General features: G+C 42.1%; 1 protein-coding gene across 1 annotated transcript in view; it reads right to left on the reverse strand.

Moving 5' to 3' along the window:
- Nucleotides 1-20463, reverse strand: part of RXFP2 (relaxin family peptide receptor 2) — a 1759299-nt gene that overhangs the window by 1189355 nt on the left and 549481 nt on the right. Inside the window, exon 4 of the mRNA XM_069639740.1 lies at nt 5327-5432. Coding sequence (XP_069495841.1) covers nt 5327-5432 — 106 coding nt within the window. The remainder of the gene's footprint in view (nt 1-5326; nt 5433-20463) is intronic.

Raw genomic sequence — 20463 nt, forward strand, 5'->3', positions numbered from 1 at the left:
TAAAGAAAAACAACTGTTCGTAGCCTTGATGGCCACTTCCACCATCATTTCAATTCGTTAAAACACAACTTCCAGTGAGTAGAGCCCAACAACTGAAACCAATACAGATTAGAAGAAAACCAAGAACTTCAAATAATTGTTGTATTGTCAAGCATGCAGCGGGGGAAGTAGTATAATAATGCTGCTATCTCATTTCCTTGAAAGATAACTGGCTAGGGAAAGGGACTGTTATCTCCTGCTCCCACAACATGCAACCACTGTCTTCAAGCCAACAGAACCCATTACTATCTGTTGTGCTCCAGATATGCTGTGGCACAGCGTCATACCTTTGAACCAGTAGTCAGTAAAGAGAGCGCAACCACACAATTTCATACGAAGAGTAAAATCAATCATGGGGTTGAGAAAGCCAAAACCACAGCTATATGGGTGCAACATTGATGTCTAAGAACCACTGTGGTATCATGTATGTACCAAGAATATAAAGCCAGTGTGGTGGGCTAGATTTCTTGAAGTGTACATTTACAAAGGTAGACCCTTTATCAGGAGGGATGACGAATTTGGCTTTCCTATTCTGCAGTATTTTCAGATTGGCCATGAACCTCACAGATTACTGTACTCTTGTCTGTATGGATTTTTGTTCTGACGTCATGAAATGATTTTCTGGAGATTGCTCTGTTGTACAGTAATCAGGGAAAGTCAATACTCCCGCAGATTGATAATGCAAGACACCTTTGTCCATGCCTTTGGATAGAATAAGATCTCAATCCCGATAATTTAAGACTCTGGCAGTTATTGGTCTTGGGGGAAGACCAGGGGCTGCCCAGTCAGGGGCACAGCATTCTCCGCTCTTTCCTGATCTGTAAATGCAATGAAAATACAGGCCTTCCCAGGGACTTGATATGAATTTTCCAGAAACAGTTCCATGGCTACAGTTTGCGTTGTTTACGGCAGACATGAAAAGCAGATGTTGTTCCTCCTTCGCACATTTTGAAGTCATTGTAATTTTCCTTCCCTGAATGTAGATCATTGAGCAGAGTTGAGGCAATAGCTTCCAGGGTGTGCACAGCATCCTCGTTGGAGCTGAAATGTTGTTCTGTTTCTAAATTCAGACCCCCATATACCTGCATGGTTTTATGGTGAGAACATTCAACTTTTGAGGTGAGGGTGTCAAGCTTTTGGGCAATTTTGTCCACAATCTAATATACCCCCTGAAGCACAGCGGTGAAGCTCTATCTGAAGCTTCTTTAGAAGGCATCCCATCTGCTGCCACACTAAGAGCACTCACCTAGACTGTCAAGTCAGCATAGTCTTTCTTGCTCTTCGACAGGCACTTGTCCCCTCCCGTCCTTGCAATAAGTGTGCAGGGTCGAGGTGGCCACGCGAGTCTTAGATGTTGTGCTCAGGATCCCATTATGGTGTTTGCAAGCAGTGTGTTGGGGGATTCTGTTCCGTCTCTGGTGTGAAGCGCTGCATTATGATAGTATGCAGTGCAGTATGAAAGAAACGTAAAACAGTCACGGCCACTCGGCACGTGAAGACCTAGCTGCAAGCGGTTGACCTATGACACAAGCCAGCGGATGACATCGAAAGAGCACTATCAGGCAACTGCCTCAATAATCACTCATGGTATGAGGTGGCAGAGCTGCACGAGGCAAGATCACTGTACAGGACTTCACAAGTGCAGTAGGAGCCTGGTTTGTTCAGCAATATATATATATATTTAGTACTGATTGCCCACAGCAACGTATTGGAGAGGGTTATCTCACAGTACTGCTTGTAGGTGGCTCCTACTACCAGTGTATAGGCATACTGGGATTCAGCAGTGGGCGTGTTCTACTGGCAGCTTCAATTCAGTGTCTTATTTGGTTGCTTTCAATAAAATGTATTAAGAGAACAATATACGATAAAGACTTTTGTGATGTCTTTATCAGCCAGTCCCCACCCGAACTTCAGCTTTACTGTGTCATGGGCAAAGGTACCTTCAAAGCTTTTCGCAGCAGTGATACCCAGCTGCATTGGATGTAAAATTGTCACAGCGGAGAGGGACACCACTGCCTATGTGGGGTGGCAAGCCCACTGCATGCATCTGCTGTGAGGCACCTGATCCATCCCACTGAATGTGTCAGTTGTTGGTCGCCCTACCTCTTGGCCTGCAGTGTAGATCCTCCTCTGCAGACCTCCAGTTTAGGGGCAGGAGAAGACGTGTGCCGCTGGGGACGCAGTGTGCAGCTCGGGCACTGCTTGAGTGCAGTGAAACAGAATTTGGGCCACAAGATCTGGTCTCCTTCCTGCACCAGTGCCACAGCAACCTTCAGGACTGCAGGCCCCATTTGCAGTGGTCGGTTGGTGTCTACAGGGGCTCAACTAGCATCTAATTTTGAGGCCCACTGCTGCTTTTGTAGTGGCAGGTCAGCAGTAGTGTGCGATGTGGGTTCCGCAGAGGCATGCAGGGCCAGAATTGCAGGCCACAGTAAACACCATAGAGAGTAGGGGCACTCTAAAAACAAACCAACCGCAGCCCAGGACCACAACAGGATCTGCTCATTAATTTCACTTTTTTCAAGTTTCAGAGCCTGGCAAAGGATGATAAGTTGAAGGACTTTATTGTGTTGCAGTGAGCTTTGCATGATAGGGGCCATCTTGGAAGCTGTGCTCTAGCGTCTCCTTTTGTACTGACATTTTTAAGACCACAAAAAGTCAGGTATGCATCACAAGGATTGTTCTTCCTTGTTGACTGTGCATATTTCACAATATGCTGCCATCGCACAGCCTGAACGGTTGTGGCAATAGCTTTGAGCATTGACAGTATGTTCCTGGCTCTGCTATGTGACCATCGCATTAATTCGGTAATCCCATCTTGAACTCTGACAGTGTCAAAATGTAATGTCCAGTAACTATGTCTTACAGATCCAGGAAGCTGTCATGATTGCAGGATTTTAAAACGCCCCCAAGTTATTGCCCGAGGGGAAGTTGAGTCTTAGAAGTCAAGGATGGGTCATTAGTGCACGAACGAGCCCACCCTCGTATTGTAAGGCTCTTTGCACATGGAGATGTGTAACTAAAAAGGAAAGTGTTTACATTGAGGGGAAAAAATCAGCACATACAACTAAATTGTAACCTTAATGAACACGAAAATAGTAGCACAAAACGTAAACCATTATAAACAGCAATGAAATATAATATGGTCCATATTATAATTCATTGCTGTTTGGTAGTTTGGCGAAATGAACTGCACAGCTGAAGACAATTGTTCCTCTGCCCAAGTCAAAAAGTTTGGAATGAGGTCTACATTAGAGATGATAGAGTACAGTCTGCACGTTTTGATTGAAAGCGAGGAGGTCTATAATGGAATCCACATGCTAACGGTGGGGAAATTACTTCCCAGCTCCTGCAATGGAGCACACAATGAGATGTGAAAAGAAAAATGCATTTCTGGGAATGCAACTAACAAGTGCCAGAAGATGGCGTGTTCCCACTTGTCCTCTTAGCATTGTGAAACAATGAAGCATGAACTGATAAACTTACTTTTGAATGTACTTGTTGTTCAAAGATTGCTTGTACTTCAGAATCTCATGCTTGTGCCACGAGGGAGCAGGCTTTGGGAAAGAAGGTATGTAGTGTCCACATTGCTTGCACCGGCCTCACTTTACCCCACTACTGCACATTATTTGATTGATAAAAATGTATCAAGAATGTGCCTGTTCATTTTCTAGTCTCATCTGTTAAGTACCTTTGTGGTTTGGGAGGCTGCTCTTATTCTATAGCATATGGCAAGGTTTTGTGATATAGAGTTACAGACTGAGGGAGGGGTCATTATCACGGAAGAATGACCCGCCACCAAGTTATGGCCTGAGGGGAAGCCGACAAGTGAAGGCAAAAGAGGGTTATTATAAAAGCACTCTATGAGGCTTTAAAGCGAATTCGCTGTAACTCATTTATTATTACTAACCCAGCAGTTTAAACGTGAAGAACCTGTTTTTAAATTTTCATTTGACTTTCTTGTCTCTCCTTACGGATCAAAGGCCAAAATAGTTCAAAATAGTTGAAGGTCTATTCGTTTTCTTGAAAGGTCTGTGCTTTTACGACAGGTCTGTGCACATTACGTGACATTCAAATGGTGTTTATACCCTAGAGCTAAGTCTTCAAGTTAACTGCTTTCTTTGGACATCTAAGTTTGAATTCCGGCCCCTTATGCTTTTAAGGTCAGTGCATTGGGGACCAATAACAGAGCACTCAAGGAAGTGGGGAGTATCTGGCATGGAGGTCTATATAAACACAAATAACGCTGTCATACACAAAATACATGTGTTCTTTACTAATCAGAATAACCTTTCAGAAAACGAGCAGCATCTTTTTCGAGAACATTAAAACAACTCCTTTTTGAGGGACAGCGTTTACTGGTGCAGGTTTACTTCCTCAAAGAGGTTTCTCGTCCAGATGTTTTCTAATCCAGGTTTCTCCATGGTCCACTTTCTCAGTTGTTACCGAAGAGACTGTCGGGGTTTTGGGTCTTGCTCGCTCTAACCAGTTTCCTCTCTGGAGTGAGCAATGCATCAACACACCATCCACCTCGCCAGTTCTTGTTACTCCCATAAACCCTCCTCATTGACTGTTCTGGCTGGGCTGATGGTATTTGTAGACCAAATCATCTTGCACGATAAAGGTTGCAGGCCCCTGATATAAGGATTCTTAATTATTTATTCATCCGGAAATGTCTTAAAGACTGCTATCCACGAGTCTGGACAATTAGTGACATTAAACAATATGGAGCGTGTGTGTATGAAACGTCACCTGCCATGGCCTGTAGAATATAAAAGGGTCTGTAAAGGGAACGGCAAATGATACAGCTATCCATCACAAACAGTTTTTCGTTGTAAATGTAATCAGTCGTTAAACATGTTGTATGTACATTTAGGTTTATCTTTACTGATCATGAAATAATAATGTATGCTTTAATGAAACAGGTCACGCCCAAACCCTCCCACTTCTAACACCTGTGAATATAACTGTTAATATCATCCAATTAAATGGTGATCAAATGTACCAAGGTCAGAAGGATGAATGGCTGCTTGGCCCTGTCAGGGGATTCGAACTTGTGAGTTATCCTCCTGGACACAACCTTAGACTTGTACATGTTAGAATATACCATCACAACCCAATTACTTGGCTAAGTGCGCTCTGAGGCCTATGTGCGTGTGGCGCTTTATAAACATGTAAAATAAATAAATAAATAAAATGTGTCTACTGCGCTGTTTAGATTTCATACATATGATGCTAATGGATATCTGTGGGTTACTTTGCGCGGATATCCCGGCAGGGTACTTACAGCAGTGTTACATTGCTGGAGACTTGCGGCACAGATGTCAAACCAATATCCACACATTCCAGTTCAGTTTCTTTGCAGTCACATTTGTCGGGATACAGGAAGAGACCTTATATGGAAAAAAAAGACAATTACATTACATGATATTCTAAATATAGGGGTTCTGAGTAAATAGGCTGGAAGAGATATTAGCATTATCATACAAACAAAACCTATGATCTGGGTTCATGACTAACATGTTCTGATAGGAGCGCGTTTATAACCTTCGCAATAAAAGAAATAGCACAAAAGCAGTGGTCTCACATTAAAAAGTGCTCAAAATAGGAAGTGTCAACAATCTGAGATTATTTACGTTCTTATTGTGAGTAACAGCTGCTGTAAAATAATATATTAATAAAGATTAGACACTCACAGTTCTATCATACTTTTCAATTATTCAATTGTATTAACCATCAGGCCAAAACGTATGAGAAAAGCTCTCAAATGATTAGCTAGGTGTAAAGTCTATTAACTTCTCTGTGATAAAAGACAATGGGGCAGTGGGACATTATGACAACACTCAGTTGTATTTGTATTCCTGTCAACAATGAACTCTTTCCAGTCTAGTTACTTTCATGGAACCTATGGCCATCAGACCAGGAGTACCTTCCTGTTTCCTCATGTGACCTGCCCCCTAATCTGCCATGAAAATCCTGGCAGCCTCTGGTAGGGATAAGAAGATAACCTTCAATTCCTGGGGCACACTGAGCTTGGTCAGTTTCAGAACAAATTAAGAGAATAGGAACTGATGCGAGAGTGACCACTCTGCTCGTTCTTGGACTATTCAGGTCAGCTGAGATGACTATCCTCCAAGAGTTCTTTGTGGCGATTTTATATAATTCAATATCTGGAAGGCGTTCAGCCTGCCAGTGCCCACAAGGGGTCCAGAAGAGAGCAGTGGAAGAAGAGAGGGAGCACTGTCCTAGCATTGTAGCGTATGGCTGAATAAAAGAGAGTGCTTTGAAGGTAGGAGATTAGACACCATGGGGAAATGAGGAGCCAGATAAGCGTCTCTGCACCCTACTAATCAAATGGCTAGAAGCACATGATGGCTGCTAAGATTCAAACACGATGCAGCTGAAAAGTTGTTTTTCCAGATGAGAGGTTGAACATGAACGTGGAAGGTTTTCGCCTTGGGAAGCCAGAAAAGGCAGATCATGTGCAAAAAAACCATCCTTCATAGGGTCTGTGACCACACATAAATATCCTGCTGTCTCACTCACACACAAAAAAGTGTTGTTTTCCCCCTGCCGGGAGGCCTGGCCGTTGGCTAGTTTCATAGCCATTAGTAAAACTGGAAGCTGTTCCTCTCACTGATCGTCTTCCAATGTCCCTTCCCGCTTCTACTCTTCCTTCTCACGTCCATTGTCACGGCTATTGCTTCATGGTCATAACAGCCAGACTTCTCCTGCACCACCACCCTCATCTATCCTTCACTCTATACTACTCCACAGTGAAGTATTTTCATCTCTTTTGCCCTTCAGTCCGTTGAAGCAGCCTTAGTTGCGTTGAAGAGCTATATAGCAATGGAAATAACAACGGATTGATGTCTTTCCTCTTTCCCACCACTCCACACCCACTATATTCTCACTCAGAGCGTCAAGCTAACTTTTTATTGTTTTATTTATTTTTTTATAAATGTTTTGGTTTGTCTTTCAAACCTTTCATTTTGTTTGCTTTTCATCGTTCACTCTTTTGTGTCGTTCCTTGTGGCCTTTGAAAGTGTCTTTTCTTTTTTTTTCTTCGTGTTTTTATCCCATTTGTGCAAGCTCCATGATGTTATTCCAGTATGAGACAACGGCATAAATCATTTTTTTTTCTTCCCAGCTAAAATTGATGCCCATCGGTCTTCTTGCGAGAGCGGTGTATGGTTTTGTATAAACCATCCTACGGCTAAGTCTCTTTTTTCGCTTAGAGCAGGGAATACCATTATTATGTGGTGCAAGGTTTCTATTGTCGCTTCGTCTTTGCAGAACCTACAGAATTTTTCTTGGGCTGATATTTCTTTCCTGGCAGCCATGATTTCTCGTGTATGAAGGATGCTCAATCTCATTCGCATGAATATGTCTCTGATTTTCGCTGATGGGAAGCATTTAAGGTATTCTGGTAGTTTGTTGATTGGTCTATTGTCTCGTATACACGGGACATCCAATGCATATGTGGACTTGATCTCGTTTGTCTTTATCCAATCATTTTCAATCAATCTTTTTTTCGCCCTCTGAGGTCTATTTATGAGTCTTTCTCCAGATATACCTTAAGCTTCGCATTTTGCTTCGATGCATGTTTTCCAGATTTCGAGTGGATGTGCTTTTGTCTCAGTTGTTCTTTGAAAGATTTCTAGTGGCGGGGCATAGTTTTCGCTTGTGATCTTTCTGTACAAGTCCATTTGCTTCCATGTAACAAGCGATTGTAATGACTGTATCGCTAGTTCTGCTCGTAAACGTGGCATTGGAAATGATGTTGGTAAGTTTAAAACTTTCCTCAAGAACCGTCCTTCGATCATTTGCCATGTATTATTTTCTATTTTTAGTAGTGCTTCTGAGCCATATGTAAGTATTGCTGTGACTTTCTGCTTATAGAAATTTATGACTGGCATCATAGAGTATTTTCCATATTTTGCGTGTAGCACTTTCGCTTGCCGTGCTAGTGCCAACGCTTTGTCTTTGAGGAGTAGTGTCGTGCCAGCCTCGACTGCATATTGATTCAGCCATAGTCTGAGGTACTTGACTCTGTTTACTTCCTCAATGTTTTCCTTTCCAATGTGGAAATTGTTGGCAGGCCCCTTCTTACATCTTTGCTTCGTCAGAGTCATGATTTTTGTTTTCTTTACATTTATTTCAAGTTGTTTTTTATCCATGTATGTCTGTATGTTTTCTAGAGCTATCCGTAATCCCCATGGTGTTTTTGCGAGTACAACAATGTCGTCAGCATACAGAATACATGTCAGTATTGTGCCATTCAATTTTGGCGAGTTGATCCAAGGTGAGTAAATGCTTTCTTCTAAATCAGCTGTGTAAAGGTGGAATAGCGTGGCAGCCAGAGGACATCCCTGTTTCAGTCCTTTGGTTGTTTTTATCATGTTTGTTAAAGTGCCTTCTTTGGACATTCTTATTCTTATGATGGTATTCTGGCACAGTAACATGATTGGTTCTAGAATGTTGCTTGGGCAACCCCAATCTCTCAGTTTCTTCCAAGAAGGTCTCTATTGACTGAGTCGAAAGCAAGTTTAAGTCAATAAATCCTGCATAGATTTGCATCTTTGATTGTGTCGCTTGTTGTTTTAGCAAGTTCAGAATAAAAAGGTTGATGTTCGTTCCGATGTTTTTTACGAATCCCGTCTGTCTTCTAGCGTATTATTTTTCCTTAGTAGCCCAGTTGTTCAAGCTCCTTAATATAATTTTTGTGAACACTTTCCCTAGCGGGTCTAGTAAGGCCAGTGAGCGGTAGTTGCTCGGATCTTCGGTTTTCCCACTTTTATATATGGGGATTATTGTAGCTTGCTGCCAAGTCTCTGGTATGTTTTTTGTTTTCTTTATAAGTTCAAAGATGCTGTTACATAATAGGCTCCAGGGCTCCGTATTTTATTTGATGATCATGTTGGTCAGTCTATCAGGCCCTGGGGCTCTTGACGCATTCAAGCTCTTAATTGCGTCCGTGATGTCATCTAGATCCCAGTCAAGATGCCATGAAGGAATCTCTGCGTGTTTTTGGTTCTTCTTCTGCCCAGTCTTTTCTCCGTACAGGTCCCTGAAGTATTTTGTCCAGCTTTCCTCCGTGAGGTTTGCTGTCATGGCGTCTTGAGTCTGTGGCTTTGCATTCAACAGAGACCATAGTTGCCTTGTGTTCTTGTTTCTTGTGGCATGCAGCATGTTCTCAGCATCTTCTTGCAGAACATGGCTTTGTTGTTTTTCATCCAGTTTCTGTGTTGCTGCTTGGCCCACTTCACTTTTTTTACTAGATCTCGTGAGTTCTCTTTCTTTAGTGTATTGATTGCGTGTCTCAGATCTTTCTTCTTTTGTACTACCTTGTGATTGTACGCATGTTGGTGTCTCTGCGTTGTTTTTTTAGATCTTTTCATCTCTTTCCTGTATGAATGTAGGAGCCATTTTTAGTTCAGTTTTTGTTTGTCCTCCAAGTTTGATTTGGACATTATGCTTGGTAGCTTTCCCACTTTGTGCTGACTGATCCTTAATCTATTCATTCCTTCATTTATCTCCATATCAGGCAGGGAACAGGTAGGTTTCTTCTTTGACACAATGTTCAAAACTCTTTTCAATATATAATGGTCGCTGTTAGGATTTTTAAGATTCATAGCGGTCTTAGTTTCTTCATATGGTCCTTTGGACATATAGATGTAGTCTATTATTGCAGTTGTGCTACCATTTGCCCAGGTTTCAATCATTCGCTCTCTTGTGGTGTCCCAGCAGTCTGATCTGAGCAGTTGTCTATTAGCTATCTCTTTGTTCCATTTTCTCGCACGGTTTTCTAGTGCAAGATTGTTCAATTCTTCACCTTCCTTATTGCATAAATAAATGTTTAAGTCAACACAGATTATACATTCTGAGTCTGGGTGTTTGATTTTGGCTTGATCAATTGTTGTGAACACATTGTCTATGAAAGTTTATTCTTTTATTGCGATGGTGTTCCAGTATACGTTAAGAATACACCAAGTCTGGTCTTTCTCTGCGTTTTTATAAGAATGGGTCGTAGCTTGTGTATTCTTTAATTTCAGCATAGTGGCTTGTACCGAGGGGGTGATGTTTTCCGAATCAATTATTTCTATGTTTGCTCTGCACTTTATCATAGTCATGAGTCCTGCTGCTGGCTGGCCCTTTTTCCCTTTTATCGCAGGGTTCATCAGTACAATGTATCCATCACATAACGGCTGTTCAGTCAGCCAAGATTCTTGTATACAAACAATGTCTCCGCCTTGCAGAATTTGGCCTGTTTCTTTGAAGAGATGACTATGACCGCGGGTGTTCCAGGAGTAAAGTGAGAGAGGTGGCAACTTTGCGTTCTTTGGTTGCTATCTTTGATTGGTGTAGTAGTCTTGTTCACTTATGTCTGAATCTTCAAGTTGTCGCCATATTCCTTGTTTACTCCGCAATTCCTGCCACTTTCTCTGTATTTCTTTCTCTGTTGGTTCTTGCAGCTGTGCTTCCCTCTCTAGTCTTCTCCCCTCTGCCTCTCTTGATGTTTGCGCTGTCACCTTAGGTGTATTCTGAGTTTCATTTCTGTAATTCCAATCTTTATTTCTCTGTTGGGTCTTTTCTTGTATGTCCGGCTTCAATCTTTGTTCTCTATTCCTTGTTTCTTACAGGTAGAGAGGCGTGAGGCTGAATCCCAGTTCTTTTAGCATCATCATATTTTCATTCATCTTTGTTAATGCTTCTTTGTTGGTGAATTCAATCAAGACTTGATCTGTTGTTATTTCGTCCAAGAATTCTATAGTGTTAATGTTGTTGGTCGTTATTTCTTTCATGTCCGGTATCACATGTAACAATCTTAGTACATTTGTTCGATTCAATATCAAGTTATCATTTTTCTTCATTATTCTTTGCAGTTTTATCTTGTATTGCTGTCTTTTTACCTTTTCAAGAGGGTCGATAAATATTGGCAATTGTGGTTTTGTTTTCACTCTTGATTCCGATAGTTCCCGCTGTTCCTTTTCCTTTTTCTTTTTCTCGATCAGGGTTTTATTTTTCGTGTGTCTACTTTTCCTTTGTGATGTTTCGTTACTTTCGTCTGTTCTGTGTTCTTCTTCATAATCTTCTTGAGTATATGTTGTGTCCTGTGTTTCTTCATTGGATATATCTTCGAGTGAAAAGTCGTATCCGGTGGACTCTTGCGGATGAATTTCCTCATAGTTATCTAAGGTAATCATTGAGGCTTGGCTCATTTGAATTTGTGCCTCTTCTGATAGATCAATAATTTCATCTTCATGTACGGACATCTCCATCAGTTCTTCCATTATTCTTGAATCTCCTTCACTTCTTGAGGGTTTTATTTTCTCCTTATTTTCGTCCTTTAAGGGCGTTTTGGGCTTCTGCGCTTTGTTTTTGATTTTTTCAGCCTTTTCCTTTTCTGGAATTCTTAGGTTTCTCAGAAAAGCTTGTGATCCAGTTTTCCTTTTACTTTTCCCAATAGTGCCATTTTTTTGTTTATCTTCTTCAGCCTTCGTTTTATTTCCTTTGCTGAAGATGTCATAATTTTCCGGTTTCACTAGGTTTTTTTTTGTCTGAAATTCCGATGTCTTCGTAGGCCCAGTTAGATCGATTAGATTATCCACCGGGATGTTGTGTGTTGTTTTTGATACGCCCTCTTCCGCGGGATAGTTCTCTATCCTTTTTTGTTCTTTGTTACTCGACTGATTGCTTATTTTTCCTTTTATCATATCTATTGTAGGCTGATTTCTCTGATGGTTTCTTTCAGTCATCATAGTAATCAGTGCGTGCGTTAGATCTGATTTTTCAGTGCATTCGCTTCTTGCAATATCAATCAGTCTTGTTTGGCATATATGGCTAACGGTTGCTTCTGTGTCTAAACGTTCCTGCAGTTTCTTCATATAAGCATCTTGACAGGTTTGTTTTGAGCGTATTGCTGCAAGTAAGGTGGCTTGGTCTTTTATTGTTTCGATGAGAGCTTCTTGCAGTTTCATATATGGAATGAGAGATTGTGATGTTGTTGTGATTAACATGTTTTGAAGATCCAGCATCAAAGTTGGTATGGATGCCGTTTCCTGTTTATGACATTTCTCACATCCACATATGTTCGGTATTGTTGAATCTTCTGGATATAACGATTTGTTGTTTTTTTTAGCTGATGCATCAACAAAGGGGTTCCCTTTGCTGGTTCTATGTTGTCCTTCTTTGTAATCTCTCTCGGTTACTTTTCTGGTTTCTTGTGTGTCTTGCGCATTGCCAGACTTTGCGTCTAGTGTGTTAGGATGTAGTTTTTTGCCAAATACCTCTTTCCTTTTTTCGTGGTTTTTCATCACATTTTCTATTTCAGTTATATCAAGTGATAGACAGGCTGCCTTAGGGTTTGCTTGTTCATCAATTTTATTTGATGGCACTTGAGATTGTCTTCTACTCTCATAGAGTGATTGCCATTTTCTTCTTGCTTTTTTGGCTTTCTGCTGCTTGGTTAATTCCTTTTCTTCATCCTCATGTGCTATATTGTGTTTCCATAATTCTTTTTCATGCTTCAGTTCATTAAGTGACGTATATATTTCGCTTTTTTGTCGATCGTTTTTTGTGTCTGTTTCAGTCACATTGCCTTTTTTCAATGGCTTGTTTAATTCATCAGTTGTTCTGGGGATAGTGTTGTTCTCGATTCTCTTGTGTTCTGTCGCTATTTCCTCTCTCATCTCATTTCCGTCACTTCTTTCCTCTGTATTTACTTCATCCTGTTCCTTGACCTTAGTTTTTTGATGATCTAGCGCACTGTCATTGCTTTCTGGCAGTGCAGGTAGTGGAAGGGTCTTCTCTGCTTTGTTGTGTGATCTGATTTCATCATGTTCCTTTGGTAAATCATTTCCCAACTCCTTATGACAAGGTTTGGATAGTTCAATTTGTTTCATGTCTATGCTTCCGCCTTCCTTTTGGTTTTCTCCATTATCTGTCGTTCGATGATCGCTTTCTGCAGAATTGTTTGGGCCCTGTTTCCTTGCATCTTTACCCTTGATGTTGGGTGTGCTTGTGCTTTTTGCCTGCAATCTTGTTTGTGGGGGAGTCATTTCCGAGTTTGGCATTGGTTTAAGTACTATTTTGAATGCGCCTGGTTCTTTCTCCGGTGTAGTCCGGATCACGGTATCTACCAGGAAGTCTGTATACTGTGGATTCTAGTATGCAGGTATTGGGTCACACGTTGCTTGTTGATGCAATTTAAACAGTGGTGGATCAATGGCCGAAAGGCAGTCTCCCCAGTTGTGCAGGCGTGGCTATAAGCAATCTAATTCGATGCTAGCTCGAACTTGATGTATGGCCCGCTCTGAGTAAAGTGGATCAAAGGCCGAAAGGGCCGCAGTCTCCACCAGTGAGCAGGCGTGGCTATTAGCAATCTAATTCAATGCTAGCTCGTACTTGATGTGTGGCCCGTTTGGGGTGCAGTAGATAAATAGCCGAAGGGCTTGCAGTCTCTACCTATAAGCAGGCGGGTTTCTTGGCTCGTTGGGGTGAAGAAAATCCGCATGCAAACAAAGGGCACCGTTTATGGAGCAGTGTATTGAGGTTTGAATTGAGGATAAAATGGGTCTTGTCCACTTTAGGTTTAATGCAAGTTTTTTGTTTTTTTAAATTTTTTTTGTTAGTATTTCCAAACTATTTGGCAGGTAAGAGGAGATGGGGATTCCTGAAAGCCAGCAGTCCTGCCTGTGTTACTAGTCTCTTAAGAGTTGGCTCAGTGTTTTTACACACTTATTTCTCGCGTACCTTATCACGTGAGTTATGGATAAATCAGTCGAGTCAGGCGTTCGTCTGTATCATCCGAAAAGGGCGAGCAGCATGTATGTAAATCAGTTCGGCGTTGCAGGCCGCTTCTTAGAGTGAATTGGGTTGTTAAACAACTAAGTTGGTTCCCCTGGCTCCGGCGCAGGCCTCCAGGCAAACAGCAAAACAGCGTCTCCAGCCCTTACTGCCTCCAGGTCTTGAAGCCGCAAGGGTGCTTCTGCCTCGCTTAAATGTTGTGCACAAAGTCACGTGAAGAGTCACGTGATCGCGGCTGTACACGCCTCCTCCAGGAAGCGTTACGGAAGAGCAGCAAGAGCCTGCACGGCTCGCAGTGCTGCTGGTGTAAACTCCGGCAAAAACAATAGATCCTCTATTGGAGCAGCCCTTCAATTGTCAGCAGAGCATCTTGCTCGGGCGCTTCTGCCTCGCTTAAATGTCGTGCACAAAGTCACGTGAAGAGTCACGTGATCGCGGCTGTACACGACTCTGCCAGGAAGCGTTACAGAAGAGCAGCAAGAGTCCGCACGGCTAGCAGTGCTGCTGGTGTAAACTCCGGCAAAAACAATAGATCCTCTATTGGAGCAGTCCAGTTCAAGCTAACTGGGGACAGTGAAAGTGTTGTACCATCAGTTCTTTGAAAGACCCCCGGGCAGTGTAAACTTCATACAAGCACTTTTATTAACTTCCTGGGGTAGCTTGATTTTATATGAGCCCTCTCCATAGGCCCACACGTGCACACACTGATGGCTACTAGCACAGGCAAAGACACTCTGCGATATTTAACTCAGACTGGGCTCTCTGAACTGCTGACATCTGCAGCTAAATCTTGAACCCCAGAGCTACCTGGCTGGGGTTGAATCCATTGGCCTACAGGCTCCATATCAATCTTTGCATCAGGCACATTAACCCGCTGTGCTGTCTGGTTTTCAGGCTTTATATAAGCTGAGCAGTAGACATCTGGGTTGCGGCATGAAGCTCATTTTGAGAGATGCTCTGAGTTGCTCGCCATTTGAGGGAGGCCGGCGCTCCGTGTCTTTGAAGTGTGGGCCTTGCCTCTCCCAGTCCTACTACCTTGTTGTTTCCCCTTAGAAGTGATCTGCTCGGCTGGGAGCAGCCCGTGAAGCACTACACACATGTGAATGTTTTTCCCCTAGAGTGTGGGGACACTGGTTTCTGTTAACCCTAGGCACATTGGCCTAGTCTCAGGGGCAACTGAGCTGTCTCAACCTTCTGACAGCCCTTATAGGGAGGATATTCTAGTCTGAACAGAGGCGGCCTTGGGGTGGGGGGGCGAGTTGAGTCCCTTTCAATAATTTACTGTAGAAACTGGTAGACCAAAATGAACTAGAATATATACACGTTATCTAACAGCGCCTAAAAGACCCCACGGTGCATAGTGTGCCGTGTGGGGTGTGAGAGAAGTAAGTCTGAACTCAGTTCTTTTGTGTATGTCCTTCTTTGGAACTGAAATGCACTGAAAGAATCTTGCCATTGTGGTCTTATTATAGACACATAAGAATAGAAACAAACCCTAGGTCATTATCATGTAAATCCAACATATAAAGGATTATAGTCCTATCTTTGTGCTTACGGGGGGTGGTAGGCAAATATAAACAGAGTCTTTTATTTGTTTATTGTCACAGAAGAAGTAGTGTGCCGACTATAGCTCTGCGGTGCTCCAGTAAATAAAGCGCTGAATATATATATATATATATATATAGTTGTCTGGTGTGTGGTCTGACTCGGGTGTTCATTATGAACCCTATACATAAAGGAATGAAGTCCATCCTTTGTGTTTATTATGAACTGGAGAGCAATATAAACATAGTTCTTAGTCTATGTTGTTACCACGGGAGAACTAGCGTGCCGGTGAGAAGCTCTGCGGTGTGCTGTGACGAGAAGTGACCCAAACAAATACTGGTAAGCCTCATATTCCAGCGCCGAACCCATGCAGCACCATATAGAATGCTAAAAGCATTTCAAAAGAAACCTTTAAATGTAACAGATAAACGAACAATGTAAACAATATACCGAGAGGGGCGATTTAAAACAGCTCTTTAAGACTGCCCAGTATAAGAACAAAGGCAACGTTGCAGGTACTAAAATATAGTGAGTATGTGGGGACTCGCTCACTCTGCGGCATTAGATGCTATGTGATACTTGCACCAAATTTGTATGATAATGATGAAAAGATACGCCGGAAAGGCTACCTGGCACTGAAACCTTATGAACAAATGCAATGTAATATTTTGGAACATCAAAAAATGGGAAAATGAATAATAAATAGAGGGGAGCAATCTAGTATATGTGAGATGGAATAGTGATCAACTTGCTAGTAAGGCAACCTTTCATATTCTCGCAGGTATTCCTTAATTTACAAACCATTGATGATGGGCGTATTCGACTAGGGTTGGTGGACATTTTACCAGCATCTGTCCAGGCCATACATTGAGACTTGGAGTGTGGGTGAGTCCACATATAGTGCTTTTGCATGTGTACTAGTACTACTAAAAATTCACTAAATTTTAAATGGCATATAAAAAAAGACACATGAGATTGTTTGGTTCTTGTAGGTGTCTGAAGACAAAGGCCGCTTGGCAACATCTAAGAACATTGAAAGACAGTAGGTGTCTGAAGGCAGAGGCCTCTTGGCAACATCTAAGAACATTGAAAGACAACACTTTACCTAGAAATAAGTGGAAATTGTGAGTTCAGTTCGTTTTGTACAAAAATATGAACGTGAAATTGAGCTAGATTTGCAACCTTTAAGCAGAGAATTTAGGATTTTTTCTGTTGGTCCACAGGATCTCAACATAGTTAGAGATGCCAATGGAGGATTGAGTTGAACAATCTACTTGCTATGCCTAGAGTTGAAACATGGGGGTGAGTAGATTTTATGTGTTTATTGATAAAAAAAACACATGTGACAACATTAGTCACCAATTACAAGTAATATGGATGACACCAGATCCTGATGGGTTTTTATGTACTTTTTTTTACATCGAAAATTGGCTTATACAATTCCAAAAAGGGCAGACCAACTAGACTTTGCCGTATGTCCTGAAGAAGGTCTTGAAGGAAACAAAGACAGTCAGTTCTGTTATATGTGGACTGAAACACGTATCAACGATTATGTGAACAATCTGGGAAATTAAATAACCAGATAAGATACGACACCTGAAAATAAGGATTGGGCCATAAACAACTGTTATAACCTTTGGAAATATCTGTGTAATATTTCAATACACAATGTATAAAATGCCAAATTGGTTTTATATAACAATGTATGAATGAGATAGTGTGGGATTGAGAATGGATGCCTGAAATATGAAAGATATATTGATGGATTGAATTAAGAATTTTAAAAAATACATACAGCGATGTGTTATATGTTTATTGATTAAAAATTGTACTTATTGAATGATCTGTGTCATCCTGATCCACTGGTCCACCTTCTGCTTTAACCCTATATACTTTACCTGAAGGACCAGGGATATATTTGCAGGTACACCCCTTTATTTAGAATCAGAATGTTCCCTGGGGCAGGGCATGGGGACAGCCTCAGGGTCTTTTCATATCTCTATGAGCAAGGGTTCCTGAGATTGGTGTGAGTACATTGGGGAATGAGTGGTGAGTGATCCCCATACTAGCTCCTGAAATACAACTATTCAGAAAGCATTGAACACTCGTTTAAAAATAAAGATGATGGGACGCGAAGGCTGCCCAATTGTAAAGTGTGAAACCAGGAAATCACGGATCCAACCCTGGCACCAAATCATCAGATCCTGGTCAAATCACTTTACCTCAAAGTGCTGCTGAAATTCAGCAGCTAAAGGGGATTTAGTTAGGCTTGCACTATGCAGACACCTTCGCTTCACTCACGTATGGTGTAATATACTACATGGTTGCCCCATAGATGGCCACATAAAGAGTATGCAAAACAGGCTGCATTACTCTTAGCCAAAGTCACAACAGCTTCAGTTGTGAGCCATAGTTCTCTCAGTGAATAGTTAAAAGAATGATTACTGAGTTTGCTGGGGGGGACGATTCCCTGTGACATTTGTCTCCAGGAGAAAGCAAAAAACTCAAAGATGTTTTGCACCCCAAGCCTCTATATATTTGAGAGTGTGAGGGTCAAGAGCATTGGTATTGTGTTTACTTGCTTTAATTAATGCTTTTTGTGTTAAAACCTTATAGAAGGAGATATAGAATTTGGATTCAGGGGTCCTGAGTTAGAAACTTAGATAACCTATATGATAAGAATGGTATGATCATGGCCAAATCATCTTATACAATTTGAGCGGAGAGTTGGGGCGACTCTATAGTCGGCTAGGCCTTTCACCATGGGCTACTATGTTGCACTTGCCCCCGGGCCCAAATATGCCAGCCCCTACTTGGTGATTTCTCATATGTGGTTTTCAGGCTTGCAGGAGTTGGACTCTCTGTTCCAACATGCAGCTAATTTCTGTTTCCCGTTTACCTCAAGACTAATATTTCTGCCATCTTCTTCACCCTTGATTCTCCTTGGTGGGACACTTTTCAGTCTCTGGGCCTCATTACGACCCTGGCGGTAAGGGGTTAACGCCAGCGTTAGCTGCGCCGACCCCTTACCGCCAACTACGAGGTCCCTTAGCGCCATGGCGCTTTTAACACCTGCTTTTAGCAGGTGTTAAAATCCATGGCGCTAAGGGACCATGGAGTTAATTACGCCACCGTAATTTACGGTGGCGTAATTAACGCCTTCCCCACTCCCATTATGCCCTATGGGGCAAAAATGGGAATGGGGAAGGGTAAATGGGGATTGGGGACTTACCGCCCCGCCGACCTCGGAATGGGGCGGTAAGTCCGCCAACCACCATGGCGTAAACGTAGTTTACGCCATGGTGGTAAAGTCACGGCCCAGGCGGTAACTTACCGCCTGGGTCGTAATGAGGCCCTCTGTCTCCATAAATATGACATCCTAATCTCACGTCCCCCCCAACCACCTCCGCTGGACTCTGATTCCTCCGTTAAATACAACGAGTCAGGAATCTGCTGCTGGAGATCTGGTTGCTTAATGGTGTTCAACCTCATCATTCCAACGTGCAGTGTCTTATTCGTTGATGCTATCATATAGATTCTTTCTCTTTTATTCTTGCGCTCTCGCACACCAATCAATGCCATCCTGTACGATATATTATGTTTTAATCCTACCAAACACCCTATTCCAGGATGCTGAAGTCCTAACTTCTACTTCACATTCCAATCGATGCTCCTAAATTCCCTTGTTGTCTCTTTAGGCCCACACAGAGTCCCCTAGTCCAGAAACATGCTGTACAACAGCATACAGAGTCTAATAAGGGCACTGTTTTTGATTCTTCATTCAATCGATGTGTTAGATTAGCAATGAGCCCTAGCGAATCACTGACCATATCTCAAATTATCAGCATTTGTCCAAGTAGCTATCAGCCTCTGATGCATGGAGTGATGAGTGATTGGAAAGATGTTCATTGTAGGTTCTTCAGGTACTCCTGAAGTGCAGTATGGAGGGGAGGGGGGGAGATAAACTGCATTTTCGGCAAGGGATAGCGGATGGGAATGCGGCCACTTAAAACTGCTAGCGCTGTTATACGAAATGCTTTTTAGGTGGCACTGACATTTAGAAATTTTGCTCCATAAAGTCCTTAATAAATGTAAAAATGTGTCGACTGGTGGCGCACAGCACCAATCAGGTCATGCAAATTGGTTAAGCATATGGTCACAGGAGACTCATTCCTGACTGCCATATTTACACAGGTTGCATCACAGGAGCCCTCCTCACAGTGAAGCTTTGCCACGAGGGGACTGGTCATTCACCAAGCATTCAGACACTCGGAATTGTACTACATAACCCATCCTGGCTGCTCACTTGAGTGCGCGCGGAGGAGCGGAAAGGTTATGGTTGTTGAATACGCCACAGTTGCTACCAAGTTTCAAACATTTACATCATTAATTAACTTTATTGAACATTATTCCCCTGAAGAATGTTTTCAATGACAAGAACAGAAACATGTTGGGTTGTTTAAAGAGAAGTTTATGCTAGGTGTTGGAAATACTGCTCAATGAAACAGGGTTTAACTAGTCTCCCTCCTGACTAGTGTAGCATTTTGGCACTGAGTCACTCGGTGTGCTGCTGGTTAGTTTCCTAGACTTACATTGTTTTTATATTATAATTTGGGGGCCTTTTTCATAAGCCTTATTTTACTAAGTAGTTTATAATACAAGGAAACAATGGTTTCTATGCAAGACAAATAAAGATATATATTTTCTATTCTTTCACACAGCTTAGGTGAGTTATATATACCAGTGGAGTGAGACATACCTCCTCTGAATATAGTGAGGGGATCTTTTGTGTTCACACAGCTCATATTATCCAGCTATTGTTCCCCACTTGCCAGGTACCTCTTTTTGGTTAAAGGGGGATGGGTGTCAGGGTGTTTGACCATACCAATTGAAATAACTGAAAACTGAAAAAGAAGGAATCGATGTGATCACTGCGCCGCCCGTAACTATGCCGATGAAAATGTCGACCCCAATTATGGCGCAGTGATCAGATAGATCACTTTGACCGCATCCCCCGGCCTGCATTCCCCTACCCACCCTCCCACTTACCCTTTACAGTGGCACACTTCT

This window comes from Ambystoma mexicanum, chromosome 7q (assembly GCF_040938575.1).
Source record: "Ambystoma mexicanum isolate Mex_15411 chromosome 7q, UKY_AmexF1_1, whole genome shotgun sequence".
In the NCBI taxonomy this organism is placed as follows: domain Eukaryota; kingdom Metazoa; phylum Chordata; class Amphibia; order Caudata; family Ambystomatidae; genus Ambystoma; species Ambystoma mexicanum.